The sequence below is a fragment of the Chenopodium album genome, chromosome 4, assembly GCF_948465745.1.
Source record: "Chenopodium album chromosome 4, dcCheAlbu1.1, whole genome shotgun sequence".
In the NCBI taxonomy this organism is placed as follows: domain Eukaryota; kingdom Viridiplantae; phylum Streptophyta; class Magnoliopsida; order Caryophyllales; family Amaranthaceae; genus Chenopodium; species Chenopodium album.
Genome location: NC_137837.1, coordinates 8,643,346 through 8,669,323, shown reverse-complemented (window position 1 = coordinate 8,669,323; position 25,978 = coordinate 8,643,346). Strand labels below are relative to the sequence as shown.

The following is a 25,978-nucleotide window of genomic DNA, read 5'->3' as shown; positions in this document are numbered from 1 at the left end:
ATCTGCTGGCTCTTCAAAGAATGTCCACATGAATTCGTAATTATTTTTCGCATCATTATTGAACCGGGATGGCCTAACCGATCATGCCAAACAACAAAATCATTAGTAAACTTCTGGTTTACTATAGCATGAGCTTCAATAACATTGATTTTTGTGTAGTACAAACCACTAGATAATATAGGTAGTTTCTCCAAAACGTGTTTGGAGCCTTGAGTTATATTTGTGATTTGAAGGAATTCGTTATTTTCTTCATTGATTGTCTCAATATGATAACCATTATTGCGAATATCCTTAAAACTTAATAAATTTCTTTGAGACAATGGGGAGTATAAAGCATCAATTATTTTAATTTCAGTTCCCCAAGGCAACTTTATAGTGGCTCTTCCGGAGCCCTCAATGATATTTGCACTACCCGATATGGTACTTACATTAATCATTTTCATCATCAAATGAGAGAAATATTTTTTATTTTTAAGTATTGTATGTGTAGTTGCACTGTCAGCAAGACATAATTCTTCACCATTCATAGCAAATTGAACTTGAGTAATATCCATGTTCTTCATGAAATAAAATACATGTCAAAATATTAAGCATAAAAATAAAGATGATAAAACAAATAAATCAATAAAAACACTCAAATAGTTCATAAATTTATAAAGCAAAAATCCTTATTACAACGAAAGAAATAAACTTAAATAAATTACTAGAATAAGCAAACATAAGTCTAATACTTAAAACTGACATAATACAATATAATTTTAATTATTCCCTTCTGGGGCAGTGAAGAAATCGGCAACTTCTAAATGAGTTGTACTGTCAAAATCAAAATTATTCCCTTCCGGGGAAGTAAGGAAATCACCAACATCAAATTGATTGGCATTGCCAAAATCAAAATCACCTTCACCATCTTCAAGAACAAGGTTTGCCTCAACTTTCTTTCCTTTCTTCAATGATTCTTGGTAAAGTTCAATAAGATGTTTTGGAGTTCTACAAACCCGAGACCAATGACCTTTTCCTCCACAACGGTAACATATATTGTTATCACTTTTCTCTTTTTCATCCCTACGTTCCCACTTCTGGTGGGAATGTGAGTTTGTGAAATGACCTCCACGACCTCTACCATATCCACGTCCACGACCCCGGCCGCGCCATTGGCCACGACCACGACCTCTACCTCGACCACTACTGCTGGAATGGTCCCTGTTTTTAGTTTCTTTCCCGTTATGGGTTGTCACATTCGCTTCAGGGAATGGAGTAGAGCCAGTAGGACACGATTCATGATTTTTCATTAACAGCTCGTTATTTTGCTCAGCCACAAGAAGACAGGATATTAATTCAGAATATTTTTTAAAACCTTTTTCTCTATATTGTGTCTGCAGGACAATATTATTAGCATGGAAAGTGGAGTATGTCTTTTCAAGCATTTCTGCATCAGTAATATTTTCTCCACATAATTTCAATTGAGAAGTTATTTTAAACATAGCTGAGTTATATTCACTAACAGATTTAAAATCTTGCAATCTCAAATTTAACCATTCATAACGAGCTCTAGGGAGTATCACTGTTTTTTGGTGGTCATACCTTTCCTTTAGATTACTCCAAAGGATTTGTGGGTCTTTCACAGTTAAATATTCATTTTTGAGCCCTTCATGGAGGTGATGGCGAAGAAAAATCATGGCTTTAGCCTTATCTTGAGGTGTTGCCTTATTAGCCTCTTTTATTGTTTCACCAAGCCCTTTAGCATCTAGGTGTATTTCAGCATCTAACACCCATGATAAATAATTCTTTCCGGTAATATCAAGGGCCACAAATTCGAGCTTGGCAAGGTTCGACATTTTTCACTATACAAAATAATATTAAAAGATAAGTATATATAAATAGTATTCAAAAATATGTATTAAACGTATTTGAAGAATAAATAAAGAATGGAAATTCCAAACTCTACAATCACTAATGAAATCTACGTAGGAGATTTTTTTTTTTCCATTTTTATATTTATTTATATTTTTTTATTTTATTTAAATCTATGAAGAGGAAAAAATAAATATGAAAGAGACCAACCTTCAATTACTTTTACTTCATAGAAATAGAAATTGTGTATTTAGTAGGGGTGAGCATGGGACGGGTACCCGTACTGTTAGTACTAACGGTTCGGGTACCCGATAACCAATATCACTAAAAGTGATATCCATAACCCGAACCGATAAATTCGGGTACCCGGACTTCGGGTACCCGAATTTTCGGAACGGTTATCGGGTACCCTATAAAGTATCCAATAGTGATAAATAAACTTAAAAAATTAGTTATTATGATATTTTTTAACACTAATTAACAACAATACCACATGATCTTGACCAAATTATTTATAGCATTACTAATTATTGATATTTATAGTGATTATGAAGTAACGTAAGAGTTTAAATATTGAAAAGATAGATTTAAGTAGGAAAAAAAACAAAATAATTGTTTATCGGAACGGAACGGGTACCCGTTAATTTTAAAATGATACCCAAAAACCATACCCGATAACAAATTATCGGAACGGGTACCCAAACCGTTATGATTATCGGATCGGGTACCCTAATTTTTGGAACGGTAACGGAACGGGTTTTCGGTTTTTCGGGTAGTTTTGCTCAGCCCTAGTATTTAATCAATTTAGTCATAAAAGCTTTTAATAAAAGGAAAATTATATACATAGCCCTATAAGAAGCTAAAAAGGGAAATATTAAAGATAAATTAAAATTTATTACACCGATTTGAGCGTGATTTTGTCACGAATTCCCTACTTAATTTCATTTTAGGAAGTATATTTATTGCTTATATATAGACTTAAGGGCTACATATATCATTACCCTTAAAAAGAATGTATAATTAATCAATCATTTCCAATCATTAACATTACCTTGAAAAAGAAAAAAAAAATAATAACATCACTTTTGGAGGAAATTTTTTTTATCAGAAACTGTCACTAGGTCAAAGATTACTAAGTTGATTAGGGGTTACTCGGTCGGTCAAGAGTTACTAAGTCGATCATGACTACTCGATCAGAGGTTACTAAGTACGTCAGGGGTTACTTGGTCGGTTAGGGGTTACTTGGTCATCGGTCAGGTTTTAATCGATCAGAAGTTACTCGTCGATCAAGGATTACTTGTTGTGTCAGCTATTAGTCGCACAAAAGTTGTTGGGTTTAGAGTGGTTTGCTAAGCTAAGAGCATCTCTAATGCCAATAATAGTTTCACAAATTTTTATATGTGGCTGATCACACCGTGTGGCCGGGGTTACTGTTAGGAATATAGGAAAATATATTATTGTGATATATTTTCCAAATAGATCTTATGATATTATATTTAGGATAATAATATATCTTAGTGATATTCTAAGATAGATTTATGGAAGTTTATATGATAGAGTTTATATTGTGTAGGTTATCTTTTATAGGCTATAAATATTAGCCAAGATCATCAATACAATATAAACTCTATCATATAAACTTAGTGGCTTTCTCCTGCATGAAGAAAAGCCACAATATATTGTGTAGGTTATCTTTTATAGGCTATAAATATTAGCTAAGATCATCAATACAATTCAAGTTATTCTCTCATAAATAATTTGCCAGTTACTTATTCAGAGGCTATTCGGTAAAGGGTTTCTTATTCAAGGATGACTTATCCAGGGGTTACACGGTCAGTCAAGGGTTACTCTCACGCAAAAATAAAACACGCTACCCGACTGATCTGAGTCCCAGAATAAGTAATTCTTGACCGATTGAGTAACCCCTAAATAAGTAACCCCTAAATAAGTATGGACGATTATACCCCTGAATAAGTTGGTAAACAGGGTCAACATTTTTGAAAAAAATATACAAGTATGTAAACAAAAAATATAGGTAAATAAATATTTTTAGGTTGGTCTTATACTTTTATGTCACAACTTTAGTTGTTGATAGTACTAATGAAAAAAAAATGTAAATAAAGGTTTTTAGGAGCATAAATGTTTGTATACAATAAGAGTTCAAAAAAAGATATATTTAACAGAGTGATTTCCCAAAACAATGTAATAATATAAACTAATTCCTTATATACATTGGTTTAAAAACTATTTCCCACAATACTATGCACGTATGCTCGATTTCAAGGTTCGGTATTTGCTAGTATAAAAGGTTTTAACTAATATAGAACCTCTTATGGTATTAGAGGATTTATGCATAGAGCCTCTATTGGTATTTGCGGTTCTATTTAATTTGGATTATCCTTAGAATCGCTAATGATATTAGAGGTCCTATGCATAAAACCTCTGATGGTATTAGCGGTTTTATACTGCCAAATTTCAAACCTAGGGACCAATCTTACTTGGACCGTATTGTGGGGTATAGTTTTTAAACTGACTTATATAGAAATTAATTTGTATTTTAGCATTATTAAGAGAAATCATTCGATTTAACAATAATGAAGCAGATAAATAAATATTTTAGAGAGTATAATTATATATGTAATCGATACATTTTTCTTAACAATCTTGGAATATAAAAATTGAGTCTTAAAACACTCATGGAATCCAATATTGTATTTAAAATGTGTCCAAAATAAATCTAATTACATCTCTAGATTCTCTACCCTATTTAGTTAATCTAAGGGGCCGTTTGGTTCGCACGGGGTAATCGAAATGGAATTAACAAAGGGAAAGAGAAGGAATGGATTGAAAATACCTAAAATTTGGGGTGTTGTTTGTTTTAAAAACAAAGGGAATGAGACCCACTAGTCCCACCACCACACCACCACCACACAACCACCAGTAATATTCATTCTCCAACGTTCCCACCACCGAACCACCACCAAACCAGTCGTTGCACCTCCCTAACCCTTCGCCTCCCTTCTCCGGCCATCCCCGCCCCTCGCAAAACCTTCCACAACCCCGAAAAAACCCTAATCGAAAAAACCCTAGATCGACGAGGGGTTTAGGAAGTGGCGGAGGAATGCTTTTGCGGGGAAGGGGACAGGCGGCGAGGATCGGGGAAGGGTCGGCGAGGGTGGTGGGAGGGTTGGGCGGCGATTGTACGGGGATAGGGAGGGGTTTTGCGGGGGCTGTGGGATGTTTTGCGGGGGAGGGGAGGGCGGCGAGGGGAGGGGGAGGGGCAGCGGTGGTCGGGGGAGGGGCGGCGGTGGTCAGGGTAGTGTCGGCGGTGGTAAGGTGGGCGTTTCCGGTGGTGTTGGTAGGTGTGAAGGTGGGTAGGGAATGGGAATGGAAATACTTAGGGGGGTGGGGAATGAAGTTAGAGGGATTTGGGGGATGAAGGGGGTAAAGGGAATGAAAGAAAGTGCTTAACAAACAACAACAAAGGGAATCGGGGTGATTGATTCCCATTTCCTTTCCTGAATACCCCCCAACCAAACGGCCCCTAAGATTTTAAGATGTTGGTAATTGGCTCAATAGATAACAGATGCCGGGATGGTGAGTTTTTTCCTTCATAACAAACTTAAAACGAACATAGGTAGAGCATAATTCATCATCAATCTTTCTAAGTTCAATTCTTTTCTTTTCTTTCTTTTTTTACAAATAAATTTGAACTATACTTGGTGATGAAAGTAATTGAACTTTAGCTTAATAAAAGTACATGTTACATCATTGCCAAACATCACTCATTGACATATGAACTTCTTCAAGAGTCCTTCCCTTTGTCTCTGGCACCAGCTTCGCCACAAATATCAGTGTAAACACACAAACACCCGCTAACACGAAAAATGTCCCTAAGACAATGCAGATGATTTTATTAAGTGAACATTGTAAGGTAAAAAATGATTTGTGAGTAAAAATGAAAAGAAGATGGAACATTTTACCTGATGAACTCCATTCCATAGAAAAGTTAAAAGCATACGAAACGATCCATGATGATAGGTTTGTTACTACAGCAGCAATACTGCCTGCTGACCATTTTATGTTCAGGGGAAATATCTGAAAGTAGCATTTACTTAACATACTAGCCCATAAATCCATACATTTAACTTTACCAGTACTGTTGATTCAAATTTGGAAATAATCATACCTCGGAAATAATTATAGCAGATCCTCCACCTATACCTATTGGATATAAAGCAACATAGATCTGCAGAAGTTAGTTTTTCATCAGAGTTTATCAACTACGCGCTCTTAATCAGTAAAGACAGTTCATTAGTCCATGATTCATCTTAGATATAAGTTTAAGATCATACGCCTATATGGTAGTGGTAATCATATTAGTGAGTCATTTTATGAGTAATGACCATAAGATGCGAATGATTTATTGATTAGAAACACATAACAGCAGGAACAACAATAACAAAACAAAATCAGTGCTTTGAGTTACCAGTATGCCAATAAGCGCAATGTAAGGACTGAAATCACTCAGCAAGTGACGGTCCTGAGAATTGTAAGCAATAAGAAAAAGAGTAAATCATCATAATGGTAAAAAAAAAATTGAGAAATGCTGGCAACGAAAGCAAGTAGTGATAGCAAACCTCAAACAGAAATGCGAGCCCTGTCAGTGAACAGCCTAAGCAAAGACCGGCTGCTGAAACCTGCAAGTCATGAGCACACGATCTTAATGATCAAGCAATACAATTTGATATATAGTTCACTATACTAACCATAATAAGAGGCCGCCTCCCACATTTATCCATCAAAATTATACCGAAAGCCACACTTGGGAGCTGCAAACAGAAGATTATTTGTTACTTTCGAATTTACATCAGTAATACTTTGATTAGTAGCTAAAATCTATCAAAGTTGAAGAACCTGGAATAAGGCCAGTGCCAATGTTCCCAGTTTTACTGAAAATCCTGCTCAAAACCAACAGAATAAACCTTCAATGCTTAAACTATTGGCTGAATTGAGAGAGAAAAAAGCAGTAACATAAATTTTTTTCTTGGTGCATTCTTAAGTGTTGTTGGGAAGTCAAAATGGGACAGTGGATATAAGATGGAGATTTAGTTTTTAGATTATTATGAAGCTTTTAGTGGCTAGCTAACCAGCTGAATCGAAGATAGAACTGGCATAGAATATGATCCCGTTTAAACCAACAAGGGCAGGAAGTGCTGAAAGACCGATTCCCACCTAAAATCCAAGCATATTGTCACACAAACAGCCAATAGCTTAGTAGTGCACAATACTGAAAAAATAGAAAACTTCATGGTTTAATTTTTTGAAGCTTACTGTGAGTGCATAAGCATATTTCCTTTGAAATAGTTGTGTGATGCCAACTTTTTTCATTTGATGAAGGGCTCTAGCAGATTTCTTCACAAAAATCAACCGACATTTCATCATGTTATGTCATACAACATATATTTTCATGTGAACATTTGGACTATAGACTGTGATTAAAATCTTTTACCCTTATATCAGCTGCTTCCTGAGAGATATCGACAGAATCTCCCCTAAGACACTGTAAGGATGCTTCGAACTCCTTGTTTTTGCTCATCATCATCTGTCTTGAAACATATCTTAGATCATCATTTTAGAAAAGGTTATGGTTACTGACAAAGGAAATAAATGAACATGCATTACCAGCCATCTAGGAGATTCTGGAATGAAGAATAAACCAACTATCTGTACAAAACCCGGGATAATACCTGGAACATTAAATTTAAACTGTCAGAAAAATTTCGGGTCTGAAAGATCTGAGCTGATATACATCAAGTTTCATTGAAAATACCAATCAAAGATAAGGTACGCCAAGAGGTGACTTGTCCTATGAGAAATGCTGTTGATACTCCGACTGTTATCATTAACTGAAACAGGATATTCAAAAGGCAAGGTTATAAATCGAATAAGGTATAAAAATTACAATAGTAAATGAAGACCAGAGCTTGTTATTTCAGTATCGATCATTTACCACATGGAGAATCACAAACCCTCCTCGAAGTTCTTTGGGAGTAAATTCTGCTATATACACCGGAATCTGAGACAACATTATGATGCATGTATTGCAAAATCACAATATTTGATATATAATCAGAATTAAATGAAGTGCAGAATTTTCTACTTACAGCATATCCTGAAATGCCTGAAGTAACACCCAACATCAATCTACCCAAGTCGAGCAGCCTTGCACCCTTGCATCAGGAAAATGGATTTCATAATAACATCAATCAGACATTTTATTCAACTGGACTTTTGAAATTAAACCAAAGAAATGAGAAAACGAAAAAAACCTGGCTTACTGATATGGCAGACCAGCCAAAGATGTAAACTACAGAAGTTAGTTGCAGTACCTGCCTTGCCAAAAGCAAAGTTTATTAAGAAATCAGAATCAATCCAGAGTTGTAACATCGTTACATCAGAACATAATAGGATACAACTTACATGTTTACGACCTAGATAATCCGTTAACTTGCCACATACTACAGAACCTAATGCCCCTCCTATAGGAACCATTGATCCAAAGAGAGAATACTGGACAAACACATGTACACACATTTATAAAGAAGAAAATATTTGAAGACTAAATGAATTGGGAGTATATTACATGAATTTTCTAAGTCTCTAATATATAAGCCATACATTAATGTATACCTGGGCTGTTGAAAGATCAAGTTTCATCATGATCTCAGCTTGCACCGGTGATGTATATCCCACCTGTTAGCCACTACTCCGATGAAAGATTGTACATTTCACCAGAAATGATATTTCAGTCGTCCCAAAATAATAGGCCACTTTCTAAATTCCATCAATAAATTTTTAACATTCATATAGTTTCAATATCAATACCACTTAATTAAGAATTCCAATTAGAGACTACATGACTACATCGATAACATTTAGGGACATATCAAGCATATGATAAACAAAAAAGGAATTTATATCTCTATTTTATAAAACAAAATTCGTACCAGACCAATTGCATCAATTGATCTAATAAAATCTGTTAGACTTATATATTACTCATCCTCATTCTTACATGTGTGATAATCAAAAATCCCAACTCACACGTAGGCTATTTTCATAGCACACAACCAAGTTCATAGGTCGTGTAGTGTCATGTCATGCCCTGCCCCCAGACAAGGGGACATGTAACAACACGACTGCTGGCACGGTGATCCATTGCCACGCAGAGGAAGCGAATGAAAATGAAATCAGAATTGAAAAGATAACAAAACTTACAATAAAACCACATGAAAATGAACCCAAAACTGCAATGAAAGCGGAGAGAAGCAGCATTGGAGTGATCAACGACAACGTCGAATCCATTGCTGCTTCTACTGGCTCCGCATCATCAGCTTCATCATCTATCTTATTATCATGCTGTAAGAGCTGTTTACTTATTTCTTCCTTCATTTTTTTTTCCAGAGTCTGAAACTGATGTTCTGTTAAAATTTTTATTTTCTTTTTTTTATTTTGTAATTTTAATTATTAATTGTTAGTTACTAAATTTGGGGTATGAAATACGGAGTAATAAATTATTGATAGATGCTACTCATCTGTTATAATTGTCTGGTGGACCACTTCAATACTGGATCTTTCTAACAAGTTAGTTGTTTGTGGCTATAACTAACTAACTGTATCGCATTATTCGCATTTGTTCACAATTATATCTTGTCCTCACATTTATGATACAAATTCTTAAATGGACCTGGTCCGCACTAATTTATTGTGGACCACTATTATTAGAGAAACTAGAGTTGTTTTATTAATATAAAAAAGGTTTCTATAATAATAAAAAAAAAGTCACTATGTTGAAATAAAAGTCATTTTGGTAATATATAGACTATAAGAGGTTAATCTTTTTGATGAAATATTCAATATGAATAATAAAGGTCACTATATTAAAATTAGGATCATAACGTCGTGTTTTAAATTCACAATAACATTAAACGTTATACAAGTTTTAATAAAGGATACTATGTTGAAAATAATGTTACTATGTTCAAAATAAGGGGTCACTATGTGCAAAGTAATGTCACTTGCGTGTGTATAGACCTCATATCCACAATAATATTATTGGCTTATTTCCACGCAAGTCTTTCTGCATTTATGAATCCAATTCCGAAAAACTTATGATACAAGTAATTTGTAATCAGCAACGCTTCTTATTTCACATTTGTTAAATTAATGCGTATTTTAAATCACATATATATCTGTTATTATTGATATAATAAAAATATTGATGTTATGAAAGTATAAATTACTTGAGACGAAACTAATTAGACATAAATCATAAATAAGTGTTCAACAAATGCGCCTTTAACCACATACAAGCATTGAAAGATTGCATCCGAATTGATGATAGGCTCATAGGTGAAAGATAACGAAAAGATTAATATGTTCGTCGTCTCCCTCTTCATCTACAATGTGAGAATAATAGTCTCTAATAACTTGCATAAAATAGTCTTTCATAATGTATTTAAAGCAGGACTGTGTCACATTATTGCCAAGCATTACTCATTTCCATATGAATTTCTTCAAGTGTTCTCCCCTTAGTCTCCGGCACCAATTTTGCCACAAATATTATCAGTAACACACAAACACCCGCCAATACAAAGAAAGTTCCTACAGCAATGCAGATGATATTATCGAGTGAATGTTTGACAGGCGAAAATAAGAGCTGAAGATCAAAGGGGATGGAACATTATTTACCTGAAGAACTCCATTCCATTGAAAAGTTAAATGTATAAGAAACAATCCATGATGATAGATGGGATATTACAGCAACAATACTGCCTGCTGGCCCTTTTATGTTCAAGGGGTATATCTGATATAGTAACATTCACTGAATCAATTAATTCATTCCATCAATCCATCTACTAAACCGGGAAAACTTCATCTTGCTATCTTATGCACTTGAGAAGTATAATTCAGAGCTGGAAGTAGTCATACCTCAGAAGTAATAACAGCAGATCCTCCGCCTATGCCTATGGGAAATAAAGCAACGTAGATCTGCAGAAACAAGGAACTTATCAGACTGAGTAAACTGCTCTTAACACAATTCAGTGGGCCTTTGCATGCCTATATGCCCTATAAGGTTTTAAGGTAATGATAATCATATCTGCCAGTCCATTTGTGCATAATGATTATAAGTTAAGCTCTTAATTTATTATCGATCAAAAACACACAACAACAGCAGCAGCGGCAGCAGCAACAACAGCAACACAAATAATGCAGCTCTTTGATCAGTAGTTTAAGTTACCATTATGCCAATAAGTGCAATATACGGACTGAAACCGTCCAGCAATTGTTGCTCCTGATTGAACAGCAAAAGGTATCATAGAGTCAATCATTCTGGTTAACCTCAGAAAAACTCTGGCAACAAAAATGTTAAGTAGTTAAAGCTAACCTGAAACAGAAATGCAAGTCCTGTCAGTGAGCAACCTAAGAAAAGACCAGTTGCTGAAATCTACAAGTTATGATCTCAATTTATGAAATACCAATTTTATGATGTACTAAAACTTTATTATTATTAGTTCATTGTTCTAACCATCATAAGAGGCCGCCTCCCACATTTATCCATCAAAATTATAGCTAATGCCATACTTGGAAGCTGCAAATAAAAAAAGTATTTTGTCACTTTCAATTCAAAGCGACTTCAATTACTAATACTTATAATTAGCAGTTGAAATTAATCAGAAATCAAGTACCTGGCAAAAAGCCAGCGCTGTAGTTCCCACTTTAGCTGAAACTCCTGCTCAACACCAATGATAGAATCAACTTTAAGGCATTTACTATTCTTAGATATTTAACTTTCCACTTCTATATGACTATATGGAACAGAGATTAAGAAGAACATGTCGAAAGTACGTAGATGCTTTAGTGAGAGAAGCATCAGAACTGAAAGAGGATTTTAACATTATATTACAGAGAAAGTAAAAATCAAAAAGAAGACAGGAAACTTTTAGTTCAATAAATTCCAAGAAGGTAAGTGGAATGTCAAATATGGGACGGAGGAAGTACTATTATGGAGAAGTTTGTGAAATATGGAGCTATAAAGTGTTAACTGACCAGCTGATTCAAATATAGAGCTGGCATAGAAGATGATTCCGTTTAAACCAACAAAGGAACCGAGCATTGCAAGACCAATTCCCACCTAATATGAATGCATATTATCCTCATTAGCTGATGAAGTGTGAAAAACCCACAAAATATAAGCTCATAATCGATTTGTTCTAAGCTTACTGTGTGCGCATATGCAAATTTCCTCTGAAATAGTTGTATAATGCTAACTTTTTCCATTTGATGTAAGGCTCTAGCAGTGTCCTTCACAAATATTCAGACATTTCATCATGTCATACAAAAAATATTTCCATGTAAATATTTGAACTATAGACCGTGGATTACTGTTACCCTTATATCATCTGCTTCCTGAGATACATCAACAAAGCCTCCCCTAAAACACTGTAAGGCTGCTTCGAACTCCTTGTTTTTATTCTTCATCAACTGTCGTGAAACATATCTTAATCATCATCTTATCAGTGGTTAATGACAATTTTTACAGGAATTGCAAGGAACATGCCTTACCAGCCATCTAGGAGACTCTGGAATGAAGAATAAACCAACTATCTGTCCAAGACCCGGTATAATTCCTGGAATATGATGATGTTCAAACTACCAGAGAAATTCAAAAATTGAAATAACTGAAGTGAGGTACATTTATAAACACGGAAAGTACCAATCAAAGCTAAAGTACGCCAAGAGATGATTAGTCCCACGAGGTATGCTGTTGAGACACCAACTGTTAGCATTAACTGAAACAGGATATAATGAGGCGAAGTTAAAAAGCAGGTGCAAGCAGATATACAAATTTTAATTATGAACGCATTACACATGTAAACAACTTGTTTCAGAATTAATCATTACCACATGGAGAGCAACGAACCCTCCCCGAAGATCTTTAGGAGTAAATTCTGCTACATATATTGGAATCTGAGAAATCATTACGATGCATGAATCGTGAACTATGTGACATAAGTATTAGATGGAAAGCAGAATTTCTTGCTTACAGCAAATCCTAAAATGCTTGAAGTGAAACCGAGCATCCATCTACCCATGTCAAGCAGCCTTGCACCCTTTTATCAGGATAAAGGATTGTTGAAATCACAACATAAACAAGAATTTTAATTTAATGAATTAAGTAGATATTTGATTAAACACTAGAGAAAGAAAAAGAACCTGGCTTACTGATATCACAGACCAGCCAAATATCAAAAATAGGCTAGTTAGCTGTAGTACCTGCCTTATCAAATGCCAAGTTATCAAGAAAACAGAATAAATCCGAAGTTGTAACATCACGAAAACAGAACACAATAAGATATAACTTACATGTTTTCGGCCTAGATAATCTGTTAACATACCACATACTACAGAACCCAATGCTGCTCCAATAGGAACCATTGATCCAAAGAGAGAATACTGGACAAACTCATACAAACATAAAGAAGCAGTACATTAGCAATATAATACTACTTTGTTATTTGGAGTACATTGAACAAAACAGTCAAAGTAGTCATACCTGGGCTGTTGAAAGATCAAGTTCCTCCATGATCTCAGCTTGCACAGGTGATGTATATCCCACCTATTTGGCACCACATCAATAAAAGATGGCACAAAGTATCTTTCACTAGAATTTAGATATAAGTGATCCCAAATAATTGTGTTAGACTACGTCTTGAATCTATTTGTCCCCTACAAACGACCCAGATCACGAGTGGGCTACAGTCTCATTTTTAGGTCTAAGAGCATGTTTGGTTAGAGTATTTTTAGGGTTGGAAACGGATTCAATTAAACCATTACTGTTACCAAGTGTTTGGTTAGAAGGCTTAGATAACAATTACCATTACCTAAGGATACTGGTTTCCACCCATTTGTTACCTCTTTAAAAGCTAAGGTAACGATATCCTTACCCTCATCAAACAAAAATAAAGAAAATTAGGTTTAAGTGATTCATTTCCATGTTTAAATCAAACAAATGAAAAGATAACTAACAATTAAATGATTTATTTTCTTTTTATATATTTCCTTTCCACTCCATTTCTAATATTCATACCAAACGCCCTCTAAGTCATCAACCTACCCTAATTTTATTTTATGTATTTCCTTAAGATTGATCAAAAAGAACACTTTTTTCTCGCATGCATGTGAGCATAGTAAACACATGCTAGTGAATCATGTCATGTATGTACTTGTTCCTTTATTTTTTGTTGATTTTTTTTTTTTTTTAATATCTAATGTATCGAGAAAATTCAAGTTTATCAATATGATAAACAAAATTTGTTTATCAAATGGCAAAATTGTAAATAAATCAACAACTTTTTATTAAATATGGGTCCCACTGTTGTTGATATATTTACGAAAATGCCATGATGATTAGGTATTTATGTTGTTTTATTTACCATTTTGCCATTTGATAAACAATATAATGTTTATCAAATTGATTAACTGGGACTTCCTCATCAAATAGGCCACTTAATGAAATCCATGAATTATTCGAATACGTATATTCTTAAGAAAAAATTTACATGATTAATCCCAACTAATGGTGGTCTTCCCACATTAATCTCAACTATAGATTATTACGGAATAATCCCTATTATGGAGGGTGCCTTTCAAAAATGGTCTGCCTTTCTCCTCCTAAATACCACAGTTGACCACCGATACCGGCCTTCCCATTCTTTCTACTCCGTATTCTATGTTTGGTTCAAACAAATAGTCACTTAACTAATTAACTTAATTAATCTCTAACTTAATTAAAAAAAATTAACACATTCATTTAGTTAGTACATAGTTAAGTGAAAATTAGAGAGTAATTAGAAGAGATTAGAGGTTAATTATGTTAATTAGTGATACTAGGTTTCTTTGAACAAAATTTTTAACTTCGTTTTTTTATTTTATTTTTTAATGATAAAGCGTTTAAAAGGTTTTTTCGTAAAGTGGTGCATTTAAAAGTTTTGTTTTGTTTTTTTTTTTTTTTTTTTTACAAATTTGCCTAGTAAAAATAATGTAAACAATATCAAATGAGATGTCATTACTCATTAGAACCATATTAGCATGAGTTCTCCAAATATGATATTTTCATGAATTATTAATTTACAAAATTAAAGATACTGATTGATAAATAAATGCAAATAAAAGGATAAAATCATAAATAGTCTTAATTTGATTATTTTGAGCAAATATCAACATAATTATAGATAGTAGTTTTAGATGTTAGCTATATATAAGTTAATATAAGTGAGGGAGCCCCACTTTATTTAAGACAGATTCTTAAAGTATGAGTCTTAAACTACTCACTAAGGCCCTGTTTAATTCACCTTAATTTTGCTGAACTGAAATTATTTTTACTTAACTGAACTTATTTTTACTGAACTGAACTTAATTTTACTGAACTGAAATTATTTTTTACTGAACTGAAATTATTTTTACTGATTTTCTATTATAATTCTTTTTTAAGAAAACTCAATTTTACTGAACTGAACTTAATTTTACTGAACTGAAATTAATTTTACTGAACTGAATATTAATACCAAGCTAAGCTTAGTCTAGTGGTAAGATTGTCACCTTTCAACCTGTGTCCTAGTGGGGATTAAACCCAAGGTTGAAAGTGAGGGGGAAAGGTGAGGGATCTAATGGTAAGCTACAAGGGCTTGTTGCTTATCTTAATACATCAAAATTTTAAGCTAGTATATTATTAAGCTACAAGGTGCTCCAATGATGAAAACTAGAATGTTGTAGCTTGAATAAATAAATAAATAAAATACTTTTAATTATACACATGTCATAATATAAGTGGATGAAATGTTCTTTGAAAAATCAAGCAACGTAGCTTGTTTGAGCAACGTTGCTTGATGTAGCTACGACAATATTGTCACTCCAATGGTAAGCTACGTGCTTACAATTATACGGAGTATTTAATTTGCAAGCAGGTCCTTTTTATAAACCATTGGAGATGCTCTAATAGCTATAGTTTAAGTTAGAATTTGTTAAATATATCCGGTGTACCGTATACCAAGTAATTTGCTCATTAATTTTTGCTCATTTAATAAATGAGTCTCATTTATAAAATGAGCAAAATTTAATGAGTAAATAACCTGGGTATACCTGGATATACATAATAGGATATAGAATAGTTAATTCCAATTCACATGTGGGTTATTTTCTTACTACAACAAAATCGAACAATCCTAACACTACCGACACCTCACAGGTCATGCCTATTGAACGACTCTGTCGGCACTCGGCAGTGTTGGCACAAAGGCACAGCTGAGTGCCATGCCGAAGAAGAGTAAGAATTGAAAGAGCGGAACTTACAATAAAACCGTAGGAAAATGAACCCAACACTGCAATGAAAGCCGAGAAAACCAACATTGGAGTAATCGATGACGACGACGTCGTTTTAACCATTGCTGCTACTGCTGTTGCTGCCGGCCCCACATCATCATCTAGTTTACCATTATTGTTAGAATTCAGTAGAAGCTCTACTCTTACTTCTTCCTTCATTTTTTCCAGCTTCACTATTAAAAACTTTTTATTTTTTTTCTTTTTTATAAACAAATAAAAGTGTCAGGTTTTTTTTTTTTTTATAGAAGATTGAACATTTAAGTATTGGACCCCTTTTATTTAGGGTGACAGTAGTTCATAACAACAACTTAACAAGTTAGGTTATTTGGGTGGCTAATAGGCTAGTAGAATCACAATCACAATATTCTAATATAGTTATTTACACATGTCAAAAGAATGTCAATTTGTGCACCAAAAAAAATAAATGAATGTCAATTTCACAATAAATATGATCTTGCCCTCATCTTTGTTTTCAATTTCCTTTTCAAACTTCTTGCTACAACCAGTGAGGCAGTGACTAAGTGAAGAGAGGGTTTAATATAAATAAATCAATAATTTGGTTTGGTCAGCATGATAAAATTGTAAACTAATCAACAATTGTAGACCAAATTTTAACAAAAAGTTGTTAATTTATTTACAATGTTGCTATTTGATAAACATATTTTGTATACTAAGGAGATGAAGTTGTATTTCCTCTACTATTGTATCTTGCTTGGATGCTGAATTGCTCTTTGTCTAGACAATTCACAAATGTGATTAATAAATACGAGGATCAAATTTGGAAAATAGTAAAATATAGATTATGTGTTATATGAGTGACACTTGTTTCTTTTTCTTCTCATGTGATGAGAATCGATCCAAAATTCCAAGGTATTTCTCACTCTCAACAAATTTGAGATATAATTGTGTGTAAGTGGGCTTATTATACTACGTAACTACATACACCCATTTGGCTAATTGGCCAAGATTGCTATCGAAGACCACACATAAACCAACAATTTCCATTCTCCTAATTAATATTTCAATCCCATCAAAAACATATATCCATGTATAGCACTCAGAAGCTCCAACTTGCAAATGAAACTTGAAAATTTGTAGTAGTCTATAAATTCTATTGGATCTATAAGACGAGGTATATATGTTTAGAGTTTCCGACTATTCATTTATGACATGTCTTGGCCAATGACGGATCTAGGGGGTCGCCAGTCTAGGCGATGGCCCGCCCCATGATCTTGAAAACCTATATACTACCTCCGTTACATATTATTTGCAACGATTTGACATAGAATAGATAGGGAAAATGTTTAATCGTTGCAAATAATATATAACGGAGGTAGTATTTATTTAAGCTCCAAAAAAAAAGATGCAAAGCATCTTGGCTAAGTTGGCTTCATCCATGCTTCATAGCCCGCCCAATTAACTGGTTTTGAGATCGAAATCAATAGGCTACATTTTTTTTCCTCTTTTTTGTGCTTTCTTTTCTCAATGCTCAACCTTTTTTTATTTTTAGTTGGTGGTTATAGCTTAAGGATGTATAACAATATACTTCTTATAATCTTTCTTTTTTATTCTTTGTGGTAGTAAATTAAAATTAGGATAATTTATCGCAAATTTTAAGATGCACCATGGTGCACCTATTTATAGGTGCACCACGCCTATACTTTTGAACATTTAGTAAAAAAAAAATTGAACAATTGCAAATTTTGAACATGTAGTAAAAATATCTTAACATCGCAAATTTTGAACATTTAGTTAAAAAATCTGAACAATCGCAATGCATCACATCTATACTTTTGAACATTTAGTAAAAAAAATCTGAACAATCGCGAGTTTTGAACTTTAGTAAAAAAAATCTGAACATCGCAAATTTTGAACATTTAGTAAAAAAATCTGAACAAACACAATGCACCACACATATATTTTGAACATTTAGTAAAAAAAAAATATGAACAATAACAAATTTTGAACATTTAGTAAAAAAATATGAACAATCACAAATTTTGAATTATTGCAAGTCAAACAAATTTTGAAAGAAGTTTGTTTAACTCGTAATAATTCAATAGTTTTGTAATATAAACGGAACATTTAATGTATACAAAATGAACATTTATTTATAAAATATGAACATAAAAATTGCATGTTTATGTTCAGTTTTTGTGACGTGTTCATATTTTTTTTACTAGATGTTCATATTTTTGTAAAATGTTCAAATTTTTTTACTAAATGTTCAAAAGTATAGGAGTGGTGCACCTATTTCTAGGTGCACCATGGTGCATCGTGCACATAATACTAATTGATAATTTATAAATAAACTTTAGAGATCAATTGGGCCTGTCTATATTTGATTTCTGGATCCGTCATTGGTCTTGGTAGTCTTGCACCCAAAAGTTAGTTTGTTGTTCTCTACTTCTACTCCCAAAGTCCCAAGTCCATTGGTTTCATTTTGACCACTTTTTTCTTTGAAATAACCTTAGGTTAGTAGATCATACCGTATTTTAACTAGGACATTATCCTAACCATGTTCATAGGATCAAAGTTTTCATGTTCATTATATCATTCATTTGACTTTTATATAAAATCATGGATCCAACAAAAATAGCTTACACCATGAAATAGTTCCCACTTGCATTTTGACACCAACTCTAAGTCACTCTAACTCTTTTTTATAGATAACTATAGAAGTAGATTAGTCTCGTACGATATACGATATTAAAATACTGGGTAAAAGTTTTTCTTATATATATGTAATGTAAATACTCCCTCCGTTTTTAAAATACTTGCTCCACTTTTCTTTTCCGGCCGTTTTTAAATACTTGCTCCATTTCCCTATTTGGAAAGCTTTGACAATATTTAATTAATTCCTCTCACCTAGTGGACCCAACAATATTAATTTCACATTCTCTCTCCTTCAATTCTCTCCACTACTTTTGATTTTTCACAATTTTTTATTCTTCCACAAACCCCACTACCTCCATATTTTATTACTTTCTCCAATTTCTCCTAAAACTCCGCGCATGGAGAAATGGAGTAAGTATTTAAAAACGGAGGGAATAATAATTTAAACAAAACATAAATAAATTCTATTTGTAACCATAGGAAACATTCCCTTTCGAACTTGATACGGTCAAAATTCAGCTTGATTAATCTCTTATATATGTTAACGAGTCGAGTCAATCTATTCCAAAATTGAACTCGACTCGACTCAACTCAGCTCGCATTATAAGCACTCCTAATTCCGACGGCCCGTTAACTCTCTCTCTCTATAGATAGACATTGGAGGTATGGTCTTACCTTTGAAAGAAACAATACCGGAGCAAGCAAGCATGAAAGCAGGAATACTAGGGAAAGCAAAACGGATAGAAACCTCCTCCCTCCACATGTCAGGCCTCCAGCTGCTTGCTCCCCTGTTAGAGTAGGAGAGAGAAATTGGGGTGATTGTGAAAATCGTGATGAGTAACCGATTAATTCAAAAACTCCCAATTAAGGTAATGGATTCATCTTTATCCCTAACAATATTGTTGATAATCGCCCAACTTTGGAGGCAATATAATTGTGAACCAATGCGTCAAATGTCTTGATTTTTTCAATAAAAACATCCTCATTTAATTTCGCAAATTAATTTGTCTCCCCCAATTTTCTGTTTTCTTTCTTCTATCTATGGATGATTCTGAAGATGCAAATGTTGGGTATGAATTATTTCAACTCATTTGGTCCTAAATTTAATGTTATTTGCAAATTTTATTGATGGGTTTTTGCAGAATTTGTTGAAATTTTAGGTTTTAAATTTTGCAGATTTTTCTGATTTCCTGCATCTCTGTAAGATTTTGAAAAATGGGTATTTTTTAGGTTGGCTTTTTAACATGGTTTGGGTGAAGACGATGTATGTTTATGTACATTCATAAATTTGTGTAAGAGGTACCAATGACATGCACTGAAGAAGATTTATTGAAATTATTCTGGATTGCTGTAAATGTAGGTTGCTTAACAAAGTAGATATGGTTGTCTTGATGCTTTGTTGGATTGTACTAGTTAATGTCTTCAGTGAGATAGCTTCCCGGAGTGGTTACATTGTGTCAAACCCTTGTTGCCTCGAATCCTTATACTTGGCAACAGCATTTTTAGTGTAAGGCTAGCTTAGTTGTACTCTAGACAAGGTTGAGGCAGGATGGGGTTATTAAATTGGTGATTGTGTCATTGTGTGTTTTGTGTTGAGGTTAGCTTAGTTGTACTCTAGACATGGTTGCTTGAGACAGGATGGGGATAATAAATTGGCGACAACGTGTTTTGTGCAAGGCTAATCTAGCTGTACTCTAGACATTGTTGAGACAGGATGAGGGTAATAGAATCACTAAGACACTGTGTGTTTTGTGTAAGGCGAGCTTAGTTGTACTCTAGACTAGGTTGAGACAGGATGGGGGTGATAAAATCCTGGGTCTTCCTCACCGCGTTGCCCTTAGTTCTTGGGGCCTAATAAGGTCTTGATTACTTTGAGCTTGTGTGTGTTAGCTTATTTTGCATTGCTATTTTTCTTCTTTGCTCTTGTGTACAATGTATGACTTGATACATTTTATCAGGTGAGGAAGGTTAATGATGTTGGTACCTCTTGATATATGATAGAGCACAATCTTATCAGGTTATCTATTTGGTACAATCCAGTCTTTTGCTTTTTGTTTACAAACAAGATTTATACTTTGCTGAGAATTGAAAAAAGTTACAAATGCTGTACATGAGTACTTCTATACCTACTTTGGTTCTTTGAGAGCAAAGGCCATCGATTCTTGGATTAGCAGATATTCTGAATAGTAAAATTCAGATTATATTCCTAATATATATTATGATTACTGGATGTAATTCGCGGATAGCTTTTTATTTTCTTACCCTTCTTTCTGGCTGCACTTTGTCTTTACATCTCTTTTGATCTATTACTTCGGCAGAATAGTTGTGTTGTACCATAATCATGTGCCTGTGGATCAGCCTCTAGATTAATTAGTTTCGTTATGTCAATTGTCATGACCTGTTTAAAGACTTCTACTAACACAATTGAAAAGGTGAAATTAGGACCCCTCCCACTTTTCCCCTTCACATACTTGAGTCTTTGACCTTAAAATTAGGCCCATTAGGTTTCCAACTGTTTGTTTCTTTGTGTGAGTCTTATTGCACATTCTTCTATTGAGCTTGGTTTTAATTGCTTAAAATTCCATCAAACTTATGTCGTTGCCTCTTTTTTTTTTTTTTTTTTTTTTTATTTCTTTTGTCTTTTGAATGATTTCACTAATAAAATTGTGACTGTGTTTTCCATTTAAGTCTTTGTGTGATATGAGTTGACATGAATGTAAATATTTGGTTTTGGACAATAAGCTTTCAACTTCTTTTGAAACTAGCCCCTAACTTTGCCTGACCTTCGAAGACATATTTGATATTTTTCTCTGAGTCCATGTTAACGTAGTACACAGACTTTGATATTTTTCCTAAGCAGTTGGTTTGTGCTACTGGATTTTATGTTTGTGCTGTTTTGTCAATTGGAATTGTTTGTTTTTGTTTTTGCTCTTGATCTATGTCTAGGAATTTCTTTTTCTTATCTTTCTCTAAATTGATGTCTCTCTTCGTTTTCCACATTTTTAGCTTGGTTAGCAAGGTTGCTAAGAAAGTACCAGCAGTGAAGCCTCTTGTAAGAAGCAGGACTTTAAATTCCTTGTTTATACCTTCTGGTCAAGGTAGCATCAATCTCTTCCCTGTATAAATTCATAACATATATTTTATTTCCTGGTTTCATATGTAATATCCTGTTGTGATGTGATTGGCATTCAAATACAGCTTTGAGACCCTTAGATATACAGGACCTAAATGATGGTGATTTGCCCAGAGGAGAACGGGAAACGGGTAAAAATAAATTGGATTCTGAAGGAGATTCACCAACAAAGGTTCCAGCTATCTGCATACCTTCCAAACCTCAATTTCGATGGAAATCCCTTTTTAAAACATGGAGAAAAAAATCAATCAAACACTTATCAAGTAAAGCTTCTGTAAAAAAGATACGCAATATAGTGGGAAAAGGTGGAGACGATGAGCCAGTCCCAAATGTAAACGCTGATATGTACAAGATGAAGGCTTCTTGGATGGTCTTCTCATTCTCTGAACTTCAAAAGGCAACTGACAACTTCAGTCAAGGTCTTTGTCTTATTTAATACCTATAATCATTAAAACTATTATACAAGGAAAGTGGAGTACTTGATTAAAACTTCGAGAAGTTATGTACTTGTTATATACTTATACTTTCATGTGTTTTGTCATGACCATGCAGATAATTTGATTGGAAGAGGTGGCTTTGCAGAAGTTTACAAGGGATGTTTAAAAGGAGGACAGCTGGTTGCCGTCAAACGCTTGACCACATTAACTCATGAAGAAAGGATTACTAGCTTTCTTTCCGAGCTTGGTATCATAGCCCATGTGGATCATCCTAATACAGCCAAGTTAATTGGCTATGGAGTAGAACGAGGACTTTACATTGTTTTACAATTGTCTTCGCTCGGGAGTCTAGGGTCTCTTCTTCATGGTCTGTGAGAATTTCCTATTCGTAAAACACAATGATTAAAGATATTTATAAAGATTTCTCTTATATAATTCCCTTTTCAGGTTCAAGAGAAATCTTAGAATGGAGATTAAGGTATAAAATTGCTTTGGGAACAGCTGATGGTCTTTTGTATCTTCATGAGGGCTGTCAAAGGCGAATTATTCACAGAGACATCAAAGCTGATAATATATTGCTTACAGAGAACTATGAGGCTCAGGTATTTTGTAGACTCCAAATCTGAGATGATTGGTTGCCATAATCATCTCTCATTATCAAATATGCTGTTTGAGATAAATGAATAATCATCTCCTTGTTTATGCCGGTATGATAAAGTGATGATTTGTCTTATATGCTTCAATTCAGATATGTGATTTTGGACTTGCTAAATGGTTGCCAAGACAATGGACTCATCATAACATATCCAAATTTGAAGGCACTTTTGGGTATGTGAGATCAAGATCCCAGTTGACTATGTCCATTTTCCTCGTCCAATATTTACTCTCTTTGATGGCAGTTATTTTGCTCCTGAATACTTCATGCATGGGATAGTGGATGAGAAAACTGATGTCTATTCATTTGGGGTGCTGCTTTTGGAGCTTATCACGGGCCGGAAAGCTTTCAATAGTGAAAGTCAAAGCATTATGCTATGGGTTTGTTTCTACTTTTACCACCTCTTTGTCCAATGCTTCATACTGTACCTTATACTCCCTCTATTTCAAATTAATGGTTACACTTTACCATTCATCAAGTCTGAAGAAATGAGGGAAAGTAAGAGAAAATAATGAAAAAAGTAGAATTAGTAAAAAAAACAGTAGTGGAAGCACATGTGTAATGATACATATATAAAGGGTATGGAAATGAATAGCAACAATGTGGGTCACGTGTCTTAAAAATGTAAAGGTAAAGTGTAACCATTTTAAAACAGCCAAAATAGGAAAATGTATCCATTATTTTGACACTCAAATTATACTGTGTAGACTTGACATTGGATATTATTACTCTTTCTGCTCAGGCGAAACCTTTGCTCGATGAGCATGACCTGAAGAAGCTTGTTGATCCTATGCTTGGTAAAGATTATGATGAAGAGGAGTTGGATTGTATGATCTTGACTGCTGCCTTATGTACACAACAATCTCCAGTGTTACGGCCCAGAATGAATCAGGCACGTAAAATTTTATTAATTGTCTGGTTTGACCACATTATTGGTTTGTCATCCATAAGAGAATACAAGGACCTAATGGTTGTTTAGGATTAGCTCTTCTTTTTCTCACTACCTGCTCTATTGGATGACTATGATGATTTTTTTCAGTGTACTAGCTGTTGTGATTATGACATACGAAGTAGATTTCCTTACGATGACTGCTGTTGTGAAATTTGCTTGATTCATCTAAGTTTGTTCTGACTGAAGAATTGTCTGATTAATATGGGGGCACTCTAATTTACTTCAGTGATTATTTAAGTAATCAAATTAAGCATGGCAAGATTAGCAAATTTTACCATGTATGACAAGATTATGTGGGGGCACCCTAACTCCTCCCATCTTGTTACTATGTTTATACTCTAACAGCATTCAACATGGCAAGATTAGCAAATTTTACCATGTATGTTTTTTTTGGTTATAATGAATCTAAAGTTGAACTTAATTGTTAATTCCATGGTATGTGCATTGCAATTGTGAATTGGGTCATGCAGAATGTCCTTATTTAGAGAATTCATATCCTTCTCTGGTTATTTTTTCATTGGCTTTTCTAATTTCTTTGTTGATAGCAGGTTGCTATTCTGCTCAGAGGGGACAATTATTATCCCAAGAAACCGATAGGTACCCAAACACAGACTCTTCGTAGAACATATTCTGAAGAGCTCTTGGATGCTAAAGAGTACAACTCAACGAGGAAACTAAACACCCTGCGACGCCATAGGCAGGTTGCCTTTGCTTCCATAGAATGACAAAAAACCGGAGTGATGATCAGGTACTATAACTTGTAAGTTGTAATAATTGAACTAAAAAGTTTGGTTGGAGGTTCAGAACCAGGAAGCATGTACTCATTACTCAGCCATCAAATTTTAGTTAAATCGGGAAATGATGGCTCGATATTATAGGAAATCTTGATGATTCTATCTTCTTTTTTTTTCATTTTTTATTTCTTTGATTGTTGTTTTGTTATTGTTCATGTTCACCTCAGTTACTGAACTGAAAGTGTATATATCAGAGAATTGTGGAATGTGGAGAGAGCATGAATACAAATTTTTATTAAAAATTTAATTTCTGCTCCCAAATAAAAACTACTTTAATTTCTGCTCCCAAATAAAAACTACCTCCTTTTTCTTTAGTTATCATTTATTTCCTTTTTAGGTAATCATAAAATACTTGTGAAGTTTCTGATATGCTTAAACTTTACATCATGTCTGAATTCTGATGCAGACTTGTAGAGTATATTTATATATACAGTTAAAAGCATATTACCTAATTATAGATTTATAGGAACGTAAAATTTTAATTTTTCTGTCATAGTAATCATTCTATCAGACTAAGCAATGTAAACCGGAGAAACGTTTCCTCCAAAAAAATGTTAAGAGTATGAAATACTATGTACTATATGAACTATATAACGCGAAAATTATGGATACCCAATATCGATCACAAGTTTTCCCCCTCCTTAGGAAACATATAAAATTCATCAGCATATGCTTCCCCTTAGCACTAATTACACAAATTATTCTTCAAAATCACATAAAATGCTAAAAAAAAAAATCTGAGAATTGTGGCTGGCTTCTAAAGAGATGCAACTTTTGTAGTATTTGCCAGAAAAAAAAAAAAAAAGAACTGTGAAGCCAAATAGTTCGTTTGTTAGCTTGTGACATGTAAAATAGAGCTAGTCCAGATATTAACAGCCATAAAATTGATTTTAGGCCTGAAATTGAAGCCTGTTAAATGAAATTGGGACCCAATTTAGGGCCAAGGATTATTAGGCGTAATCATCATCCCAAATTTAGGAATAAAGTACAAATTGTCATGTTGGATACTTGGATGTAATTAGCTTAGGGTCATTCAAGTGATTCATGTCATTATCTTGTGGGGCATATACCCTTGATTTTTTTTCTTCTTTTTAA

The 25,978-nt window shown here is 33.9% G+C and overlaps 3 protein-coding genes across 6 annotated transcripts; 1 reads left to right on the top strand and 2 right to left on the bottom strand.

Moving 5' to 3' along the window:
- Nucleotides 1–5,444: 5,444 nt before the first annotated feature.
- LOC145628836 (sugar transporter ERD6-like 5) lies at nt 5,445–9,352 on the bottom strand. 3 transcript variants are annotated; one of them, XM_081681255.1, is made up of 18 exons: nt 9,133–9,352; nt 8,545–8,607; nt 8,335–8,424; nt 8,184–8,243; nt 8,019–8,084; nt 7,865–7,930; nt 7,685–7,760; nt 7,537–7,601; nt 7,364–7,456; nt 7,186–7,266; nt 7,002–7,086; nt 6,769–6,812; nt 6,621–6,683; nt 6,492–6,551; nt 6,341–6,394; nt 6,041–6,100; nt 5,835–5,949; nt 5,445–5,744 (listed from the first exon to the last, which is right to left on the bottom strand). In XM_081681255.1, exons 1-18 carry the CDS (start codon nt 9,304–9,306, stop codon nt 5,620–5,622), a joined length of 1,440 nt encoding a protein of 479 aa, XP_081537381.1. In that variant the 5' UTR covers nt 9,307–9,352; the 3' UTR covers nt 5,445–5,619. The 3 variants fall into 3 exon arrangements, with proteins under 3 accessions (XP_081537381.1, XP_081537380.1, XP_081537382.1); XM_081681254.1 differs by having other exon boundaries at nt 5,445–5,949; XM_081681256.1 differs by having other exon boundaries at nt 5,445–5,949; nt 8,545–8,617; nt 9,133–9,270.
- Nucleotides 9,353–10,091: 739 nt separating this feature from the next.
- On the bottom strand, nt 10,092–16,557 carry LOC145628837 (sugar transporter ERD6-like 5). Its single transcript, XM_081681257.1, has 18 exons — nt 16,267–16,557; nt 13,472–13,534; nt 13,282–13,371; nt 13,132–13,191; nt 12,963–13,028; nt 12,820–12,885; nt 12,632–12,707; nt 12,481–12,545; nt 12,307–12,399; nt 12,139–12,219; nt 11,965–12,049; nt 11,604–11,647; nt 11,444–11,506; nt 11,303–11,362; nt 11,156–11,209; nt 10,846–10,905; nt 10,606–10,720; nt 10,092–10,518 (listed from the first exon to the last, which is right to left on the bottom strand). The coding sequence occupies exons 1-18, from the start codon at nt 16,453–16,455 to the stop codon at nt 10,394–10,396; spliced, it is 1,455 nt and encodes a 484-aa protein (XP_081537383.1). The 5' UTR covers nt 16,456–16,557; the 3' UTR covers nt 10,092–10,393.
- Nucleotides 16,558–19,549: 2,992 nt separating this feature from the next.
- On the top strand, nt 19,550–25,130 carry LOC145626605 (receptor-like cytosolic serine/threonine-protein kinase RBK2). 2 transcript variants are annotated; one of them, XM_081679063.1, is made up of 10 exons: nt 19,550–19,781; nt 20,871–20,929; nt 21,919–22,010; nt 22,111–22,464; nt 22,598–22,849; nt 22,930–23,084; nt 23,231–23,310; nt 23,382–23,517; nt 23,880–24,029; nt 24,638–25,130. In XM_081679063.1, exons 2-10 carry the CDS (start codon nt 20,907–20,909, stop codon nt 24,812–24,814), a joined length of 1,419 nt encoding a protein of 472 aa, XP_081535189.1. In that variant the 5' UTR covers nt 19,550–19,781; nt 20,871–20,906; the 3' UTR covers nt 24,815–25,130. The 2 variants fall into 2 exon arrangements, with proteins under 2 accessions (XP_081535189.1, XP_081535188.1); XM_081679062.1 differs by lacking the exons at nt 19,550–19,781; nt 20,871–20,929 and adding an exon at nt 19,893–19,982.
- Nucleotides 25,131–25,978: the final 848 nt, after the last annotated feature.

Bases quoted from the DNA above. Each gene is read 5' to 3' on its own strand.
- LOC145628836 (XM_081681254.1), bottom strand. From the start codon at position 9,306: ATGAAGGAAGAAATAAGTAAACAGCTCTTACAGCATGATAATAAGATA. The intron at 8,085-8,183 runs GTTTTTTTCGTT...TCCTGATGCAAG, and splicing joins CTGCCATATCAGTAAGCCAG to GGTGCAAGGCTGCTCGACTT. The intron at 6,101-6,340 runs GTAACTCAAAGC...TAACTTCTGCAG, and splicing joins TTGCGCTTATTGGCATACTG to ATCTATGTTGCTTTATATCC.
- LOC145628837 (XM_081681257.1), bottom strand. From the start codon at position 16,455: ATGAAGGAAGAAGTAAGAGTAGAGCTTCTACTGAATTCTAACAATAAT. The intron at 11,507-11,603 runs GTACTTGATTTC...TTTTATTTGCAG, and splicing joins CAGCGCTGGCTTTTTGCCAG to CTTCCAAGTATGGCATTAGC. The intron at 10,721-10,845 runs GTATGACTACTT...TTACTATATCAG, and splicing joins CTGCTGTTATTACTTCTGAG to ATATACCCCTTGAACATAAA.
- LOC145626605 (XM_081679062.1), top strand. From the start codon at position 19,954: ATGGATGATTCTGAAGATGCAAATGTTGG. The intron at 19,983-21,918 runs GTATGAATTATT...CCACATTTTTAG, and splicing joins TCTGAAGATGCAAATGTTGG to CTTGGTTAGCAAGGTTGCTA. The intron at 23,518-23,879 runs GTTTGTTTCTAC...CTTTCTGCTCAG, and splicing joins GTCAAAGCATTATGCTATGG to GCGAAACCTTTGCTCGATGA.